Source organism: Rhamphochromis longiceps, linkage group LG5 (assembly GCF_057381845.1).
Source record: "Rhamphochromis longiceps isolate RC_006_pf linkage group LG5, R_longiceps_female_GT1.1, whole genome shotgun sequence".
Taxonomy (NCBI): domain Eukaryota; kingdom Metazoa; phylum Chordata; class Actinopteri; order Cichliformes; family Cichlidae; genus Rhamphochromis; species Rhamphochromis longiceps.
In genome coordinates, this window is record NC_140561.1 from 12,417,554 (window position 1) to 12,426,555 (window position 9,002).

At 40.1% G+C, this 9,002-nt stretch overlaps 1 protein-coding gene across 1 annotated transcript; it reads right to left on the minus strand.

Moving 5' to 3' along the window:
- Positions 1–53: 53 nt before the first annotated feature.
- chchd4a (coiled-coil-helix-coiled-coil-helix domain containing 4a) lies at positions 54–2,917 on the minus strand. The gene is made up of 3 exons (XM_085405887.1): positions 2,741–2,917; positions 2,130–2,228; positions 54–1,152 (listed from the first exon to the last, which is right to left on the minus strand). Exons 1-3 carry the CDS (start codon positions 2,760–2,762, stop codon positions 821–823), a joined length of 453 nt encoding a protein of 150 aa, XP_085262013.1. The 5' UTR covers positions 2,763–2,917; the 3' UTR covers positions 54–820.
- Between the last annotated feature and the right edge of the window lie 6,085 nt (positions 2,918–9,002).

The window sequence follows — 9,002 nt, forward strand, 5'->3', positions numbered from 1 at the left end:
AACTGGGACACTGCCCTCTCTCTTTAGAATGAAAGTAAAACGGAGATTGAAAATGTCAGGCAATCATTTTAATCTGGAAAAACCACGAGTGGTGACCACAGCATTCAACTGAAGACTCGTGATTGCATTAACATGACAAAAACATTAATGCATTCACAGGTAAATATGACAGGCCAGATAGAAAACTAACGGAAGAGATGACCAAACTAACAGTTATAGATGGAGACTCAGTAGGTTTATACATGATGCCAACAAGTCAGAAACAGAACATCTAAAACAGCACAGATGCTTCAACAGCTTTCCTGTCGATTATTTCTGCTTTGGTCTCGAGTGGTGGAAAACAAGTTGAAGTGCTGAAAAACCTGTCTGAGGTAAAATAAAGCTGAGCGTCACTCAAATCAAAAGATCTACCTCTGATTTCTTAGATGGACTAATATAAATGCTTAGTTATACTCCTACACAACTGACCTCGGGATACAGTTACAAATGCTGAAATTCTGACTGGCGTGAGAACAAGCAACAAGTCATGTTTGCACTGCATAAAAATGAGCATTTCGGCTGATGTCCCTGAAGCAAATCACTTGGCCCACTGTCAATAATCAGATAACTTAATTAGGTTTTTTTCTTAAGTGTTCAGCCAATAAAGCAGCTCGTATTTGTGTACACGCTCTACGTCTCTCTGAAATTCTTCTCCTGATGGCCCGTCGATTTCCTGTGAGTGTCAGAACTGTATCAATAGTCCCTCTCTGAAGGCTTGAGGAGGAGAAGAGACCAATTGGAGCTCCTTTTGGACAAGTCTCTAACACTGACCTAATCAACTCTAGCTGGCGGCCTGGTCGTCTGTAGGTGAGGTGCTGTCAGACGAAACAGCTGAGGTGACCGCAGTAGAGTCGCTCTCAGATGTTAAGGCAGCACTGTCAGACGGGGTGGCGGACTCGTCTTTGTCGGCCTCCTGGGGATAGAGCTCGGGGTACCTCTGCATGCACTCCTGCATGTTACGGAAATGGTCGATGCACTCGGAACCCTTCACTTCTTCCTTACTGTAGTGGAAGCACGAGAAGGCCTCTTTAAACTGAGAGCCGCACGGTCCACTGGCCATCCCGCCCAGACACGGGCAGTTCCAGTTGATGTCTCCATTTGGCAGGATGAGGCCTAAAGACATCAGAGCGTGGCAGGTTAGCAGAAAACCTTAAATGTTTAATGAAACTAAAGTAGTGCATCCTGCACTACCAAGATCACCAAGAGAGATCTGGATCTGTAGCTGTTAGCGGACAGTATCACAAAAAACTGAGCCACACAGTGTCCAAGCCTAAATGGTATTTTACTAATGAGTCACATACACACACTCTTGTTCATTAACTATTCATTACAAAATAACCTAAAGTAGATCTGACTGTTGCTTAATTAGTCACAGATATTTAGTGCTCAGGGAGGGTCTAATGTTGTTTATATGGGGTGGTCTTTAGAGAAAGAAACATTCCTGTGTTTACGGCATAAAGGTTTTCACAAAAGTTATCTGAGAAATTTAAAAAAAGAAAAGGGGGGGTACTGATAATTAATCCGTCTTTTCTGTCCAGCTTCCTTTCATTTTTTTAAAGAACATATTGGTTCTTTTTTTTTTTTCTTTTTTTTTTAACTCAAATGAGTTATAAGTTACCGTTAAGTAGCATACAAAATAAAAGAATACAAAACCCTCTGAAATGGTCAGGTACAAGGTCTAGACTGAAGATGAGTGTCAAAAGCTGTCAATTTCCAAAGAAAAACATTGAAACTGTGAGAACTATTGATCAAGACCACTTGAAATTTTGTCTCCTTGGAAGGAAAATATAAAGATATGAGGGGTGGCTTAGAACTTGCAGTATTATAATCATTAAATAAGAAGAAGCTACTATCAGCTGCACCCTTATTCACAAGAACCTGCCACAGTGGGTAGATCCTTTCACATCATAAACCCTTCCTGATGTATCGCCACAGGAATTTGTGTCTCTTCTCAGGAGATGAACCAGGGATCTTTCATTTGTCAGGCAAATGTGTAAACCACTACACTATGGAGAGCAAACAACTGCACATCAGCAAATAAATCGAATTATTCTTTTGGAAAGCACATCTATACAGTCTGAAAGACTGACCCTGTTCCTCGTATGGATCGTTGGGGTCATCCGCTACCAGCTCAGCGTTGCTGGGTGTCTCATGGTCTTCCTTCGTCACAAAGATGATGCGATCTTTACCTTAAATGAAAACAAGGCAAAACACAAAAACGCGAGGAAATGGGTTACTGGGCCTATGACTTTCATTTATAATCTTACATTGCTGCAACAAGTAAAGGCTTGCTGACTGAAACAACTGGCTCCACTTTGAAAATTAACTGAGAAGATTATGTGCTGACTGAAGAACAAGGACAGGTAAAAAGCTATAATAAGTATGACAGTGACTGGCTTTTCACCTACTGCTTGAAACTCATGGCAGCACCAAGAGCAACACTGCTAGTTGTTTAACAGCACCGCAGTCACTGTTTTACATGCACTTTGCTGCAGTAATCACAACATTAAGTCAAAAAGTACTGCAATCTGTTTGAAAGCTGTGTTGGCTATAGCAGGAGGCTGGCCGGTTTCCTGACATACTGTAACAAACAGTAAGGTCTCACTGGGTGTAGACGTTAGCCTAGCATGGTGGTGGTGGGTCGCTCGGTGACATTGCTCAGCCATGGAAGCAAAAATGAATGAAAGAAGATAAAAATTACCTTCCTGCCTGCAGTAAGACATGTCTGCTGATGCTACGGCTCGTCGGGCCTCGTCCTCCGGGAGCAAAGTTGACTAGTGCGAGAAAGACTATTTAGCAAATTAAACGATTTCATTTGACAAGCTACCCGGCGTCCAGACGCCTGACCCGTCCACACGCGGGCGCGCAGTAATGACGTCACTCAAGTGTTCTGTAAATGCGTTACAAAACAAGATTTAAAAAAAAGACTAGACAACGTATAAAGGAGGGGCATCTGTGGTGTCTCGGAAACGATGGCTAGAGGACGGCAGAATTCCTCTTTCTTAGGTTAGAAAAATATAATGCAAAACTGAAAACAGTTACTCGTTTAAGAATAGAAGAAGTTGAACTGATAACCCGAAAATTATATCTAATTTCTGTTCATTTTATTATATAAAAAAAACTTTATACATCAAAATAGTGTGAGAGTGATGCTCTGGCTTTTCTAAACTCTTTACAAAACACTCCCAAACTTGAGCGGGAAGATAAGGAATTATGTGGCGCTCCGTTATCACTTAAAGAAATCATAGACTGTGTAAGACGGCTGAAAATAATACATCACCGGGGACAGGTGGCCTTTCATCTCATTCTATAAATTATTTGCTCCCCAGTGAGCTCCCTTTTTTATTGCAACGGTTTAATGAACGCATATCAGTTGGTGCATAACCCTGGAGTATGACTCAAGGAGTGTTTACTCTAATTCCCAAACCTAAAAAAAGATTTGCGTTTAATTGACAGCTGGTGTCCGATGCGCTTATCAAATAATGATTACAAAATTTTGGCTCTTGACTTTGGACAGAAAATCACATTGGTATTATAACCAATAACTGATGAAGAGCAACCTGGCTTTTTACCTAACAAACATATTTCCAGTAATATCAGACTGCCTTGGATCTATTGGATTACTCATACTTCCAGATAATGGCTATATTCTGTTTTTAAATTTTTAGATAGGCCTTTGACACAGGTATACACCAGTTTTTACACCATTTATTTAAAAAGCATGGTTTTGGAGACTTTTTTTTGCAACGCGGTTAGAGTGTTATGTAACAATGCCAACTGCTGTATTACAGTTAATATGATGTGTAATTTGGCACCAGACATCATAATTTCATTCAATTTGATTTCATCATAACTTTTTCTTCTTGTTGCTCAGCTACTGTGGTCTCATATAAAATCTAGCAACTTACAGGGCATTTATATCACTAAAATGACAATTTTCATTAGTCAGCTTGCTAATAACACAACATTGTTTTTGTTTTTTTGTTTTTTTAAATATAACTCACAGATTTCTTTTGTTAAAATCATTGTCTAAAGCTTCTGGTCTTTTTCTTAAGCTTAAGAAAATGTGACTTAGGACGAAGGATTGTAATACTGACTCTATCTCACATATCCCTGTGAAAAACTTAATATTGAACTTAATGAATCACAGCAATGTTTCAATAACTTCAATCCCATAATAGAAAAAGTTTAAAAAAGAAGAAGAAGAAGATTAAACTCATGGTTTCTACAAGATTTGTCATTAAAAGGACGAATTCTGCTTTCAAAGTCTGAATCTCAAGACTAACATTCATCGCAAAATCTCTGCATGTTGACCCTTGTATATGTAAAACTACAGATAGAGCTCTGTTAGATTTTGGATGGAAGAACCAAATTCATTTTCTGAAAAAGGCTGATAACTTAAAGATTCCAACTTCCTTATGGAATTATAGTCCACATTATGCATTTTCATTGGTAAGTGGGGCCTTAATTTTTTGGGTCTGCAATTACAAAATTTTAACTTAAATATCTCTTAAATATATGCTATTTTACTGAGAAATATTTATGATTGAGGGTATAAAGGGGACACTTACAAGTAAGAGTCAGCTTGATCCCTCTGGGCTCTATCCTGGCCATTTGTGGCCACTTCACTTTTGAAAGTTTTTTCAACCATTTTCGTTCTGTTAATGCAAATGGAATGAAACTTTCCAAAGGTGTGTATTTTTTTCAGATTTTTTACTTTTCAACATCAGCTCCTTAATAATATCAACAATATTCACTATACACCAAATTGTTCCTCTTGACTCTATCGTGGCCATTTTTGGCCAATTGAAACCCATTATAACCACCTTTTTTGATTCCTTGTTATTGACAGTACTGTATCATGCGATTTAGGTAAAATTGCTTTCATTCTAAACTCAACACATGAAAATTATAGTTTTTAATGTTTTTTTTACCAAATTACATCATTTACCCATTTTTGGCCAAGCAAGCAATTTCATGTAATATTCTGAGTTTCTAGTAGCAGCCTTTGATGGCTTACCACACTCCAATGGACCAAAATAATGAAACAATTTTGACATAGGTTTGATCTTAAGGATCTAATAGTTTGTGTTTGTGCATGACATTGCAGCACAAACATGTATTTGCAAGATAGACTGGAATAAATAATGACACATCAAACATTACATAGGCTGCAGTGAATTTCTGTGGATGCAGGCTATTGAGCTTTGAGGTTCCCAGTCAAATTTAGCTTTGAAGCACCTGTTAAAAGCACTTTTACTCTTTTATTTTTCATAAAAAGATACCATACCCAAAATATTAACTCTAGAAACAAAAACAAAAACAAAAAAAACCCCAATCACAGGACATTTTGCAGAGTTCAAACCTGCAGCTGCAGCTGGAGCGCAAACAACAACAAACACTGTTTGTAAACGTGTCCTGGAGTTTATGCAGGTGCAGACAGTGCTACTGCTGTAAGTAAGCCTAACAGCTTCCAGATCATTTATTCTGGCAATATGGCAAGAAGGTCATCACTACTTCAAGCACTGTCTGTATGATCTGGTCAGAGAGCAAGGACAGCAAGCTGCCCTTGAAGAAAAGACATCAGCCCAAGATGAAGTAAGTTCCTCTCCAGAAGATGAGGGGACAATCTCCAAAGAGGCTGACAGCATCACCACTGATGTTGAGTACTAGCCATTGCCTGGATCCTCTTCTTTGGGGGAGGATTGGGGTTGGGGGCATGGAGGTGGAGGCCGAGCAGCTGATGGAAAAGAACATAGGAGCATTTTCTGAGACCGAGGAGCCGGTGACTGAGTGGATCCCTCATGAAAGGAAAACGATGTGGGTCCCACTACTGAAGAGAGACTGCTCTACAATCCAGTACTCACTGGTATCAAACCAGGGCTCACCCTGTATGCAGTTTCCTGCATTAGCAGCCTGAGATCTACTTTTGACTTTTTTTATAACAAAGGAGATCTTTTAGCTCCTGTGCACCCTTACAAACCTGCACGGGAGGCCAAGGTGTGAGGATTGGACGATTATAGGTGAAGTAGAGATAAAGCCTACACCAGAATAAAGCAATACATAGCATGTTGGATGACAACGCTGGAAGTTCTCAGGAAGTAAAAAAAAAAAGGCATGGGGTTCAGACTCCAACTGACGGAGGAGCTCCGAGGACAACGTCTTTCCTTTGGTCACCTTGGCAGAGGAACCCCTCAGATGAAAACTGGCACAGGGGAAACAACCCAGAGCTTCCTCCCCAGCTCCTCCAGTTGCAACAGAGGAAGATTTTGTTGTCTGTCTTTGGCTTCACCAAAACTACCACGGCGATATCCCACATGCCAAAGCAACGGAGGAATGTGCTTCTTTTGACAGCAACACACAAGGAACCAGCAGTCAGTGATGGGGAATAAAGGATGCGTGAAAGCAAGAAGCAATCCTGGACTACAATAGGCATAAATATTGCTTGGATAACTTAGAGAGGATGTTGGCACCTCGAGTTGTAGAAAGAAAACTAACTGATGGCTGATGGCTTTTTCTCCAATCTCCTGGATGTCTTGGGATATGATGCCTTTGTCCCGCCGGAAACAACTTTACTGAAGTGGGGGAGTCCTCTACAACCTACAAATGAAGAGTGATCCTGGGAGAGCTGGGACACATGCTGGTGACCTCAACAACTGCAGGACACCCTTCTCCTTAATTCTCAGCCACTTCTGCCATTGATCTCAAGATACAGTAGTCTGAACCAGAGTGTGACCCACACCCCACCAACGAAATGAGAAGAAGGTGCAAAAGGCGCACCTCCAGGATTGGAACAGCATCCCTTTGCACCAGGTGTAGAAAGTGTGCCCACAAAAACCACTCTAATGTGGTTAGCACATCTTGCTGCTAATGAGGATGCACACAGAAGCACACACTGGAATATAAATTTTGATCATTTTATTGGTCATTTCAGTGGTTATTTGGTCATTAAACTGCCTTTCTGGCCACTAACACACCATTTGTGATTTTCTTTTTGGCCATTCATTCAACCCCCACCCCCCCCACCCCCTAAAAAAAAGTAAAAATAAATCATTGTTACTGTTACTGACCTGCAATGATGATAAAAAGAAATATTGGGTTTCACCATTCATATGCTAAAAATGTGAACTTTATTACTATTACTATACTTTATTACTATTTTTACTATAATAATACATAATCTGACTGGTATTCAAAGGGTATAATATCTGAATTTGAATTATATTTTGGTTTTCATGACTAGGACTGGTGCTAATTTAAAAAATCAAGTCAACGAAAGTAGAAAAATGTTTTAATATATATTAATTTTATAGTATTTTGTAAACATAAACAGGGGGTGGCCATATTTGGCCACGAACAAGCTGAGAGGGAGTTTTTTTGGTTTTCTGTTACTGCACAAAAAAACAAAGATGCATAAAACTCATTGATACTTTTAATTATTGCTATACATCTAACCTCCACCATGGTTAGAAAATAAATCAGATGGCATGTTTTATTTGGAAAAGAATTGTGGTTTTATGATTTTTTCCATTTATGAGTTCCTAGGATTATGTGATCTAACTGGTATTTAAAGGGTTAAAATTCTGAATTTGAATGAAATTTTGATTTTCATGAACAGCACTGATGCTAATCTAAAAAAATCAAGTCAAAAAAAGTGGAAATTTTTCTTATTAAATAGGAATTTTATAGCATTTTGTAAATGTAAACAAGGGGTGGCCATTTTTGGCCACGAACAAGCTGAGAGGGAGTTTTTATGTTTTTGCTCTCCCTGCACAAAAATAACAATGCATTATAATCAATGTTGATGTGAATCAATTACATGCCCCAGACTCTACTATTAATAATACAAGAAATCTCAGTAGCAATGCAATTACAATGGGGCAAAAAAGTATTTAGTCAGCCACCGATTGTGCAAGTTCCCCCACCTAAAATGATGACAGAGGTCAGTAATTTGCACCAGAGCTACACTTCAACTGTGAGAGACAGAATGTGAAAAAAAAAAATCCATGAATCCAGATGGTAGGATTTGTAAAGAATTTATTCGTAAATCAGGGTGGAAAATAAGTATTTGGTCAATAACAAAAATACAACTCAATACTTTGTAACATAACCTTTGTTGGCAATAACAGAGGTCAAACGTTTACTATAGGTCTTTACCAGGTTTGCACACACAGTAGCTGGTATTTTGGCCCATTCCTCCATGCAGATCTTCTCGAGAGCAGTGATGTTTTGGGGCTGTCGCCGAGCAACACGGACTTTCAACTCCTGCCACAGATTTTCTATGGGGTTGAGGTCTGGAGACTGGCTAGGCCACTCCAGGACTTTCAAATGCTTCTTACGGAGCCACTCCTTTGTTGCCCGGGCGGTGTGTTTTAGATCATTGTCATGTTGGAAGACCCAGCCTCGTTTCATCTTCAAAGTTCTCACTGATGGAAGGAGGTTTTGGCTCCAAATCTCACGATACATGGCCCCATTCATTCTGTCCTTAACACGGATCAGTCGTCCTGTCCCCTTGGCAGAAAAACAGCCCCATAGCATGATGTTTCCACCCCCATGCTTCACAGTAGGTATGGTGTTCTTGGGATGCAACTCAGTATTCTTCTTCCTCCAAACACGACGAGTTGAGTTTATACCAAAAAGTTCTACTTTGGTTTCATCTGACCACATGACATTCTCCCAATCCTCTGCTGTATCATCCATGTGCTCTCTGGCAAACTTCAGACGGGCCTGGACATGCACTGGCTTCAGCAGCGGAACACGTCTGGCACTGCGGGATTTGATTCCCTGCCGTTGTAGTGTGTTACTGATGGTGACCTTTGTTACTTTGGTCCCAGCTCTCTGCAGGTCATTCACCAGGTCCCCCCGTGTGGTTCTGGGATCTTTGCTCACCGTTCTCATGATCATTTTGACCCCACGGGATGAGATCTTGCGTGGAGCCCCAGATCGAGGGAGATTATCAGTGG

Bases quoted from the DNA above. Each gene is read 5' to 3' on its own strand.
- chchd4a (XM_085405887.1), bottom strand. From the start codon at position 2,762: ATGTCTTACTGCAGGCAGGAAG. The intron at 2,229-2,740 runs GTAATTTTTATC...TTTTCATTTAAG, and splicing joins GTCTTACTGCAGGCAGGAAG to GTAAAGATCGCATCATCTTT. The intron at 1,153-2,129 runs GTCAGTCTTTCA...TGATGTCTTTAG, and splicing joins CGATCCATACGAGGAACAGG to GCCTCATCCTGCCAAATGGA.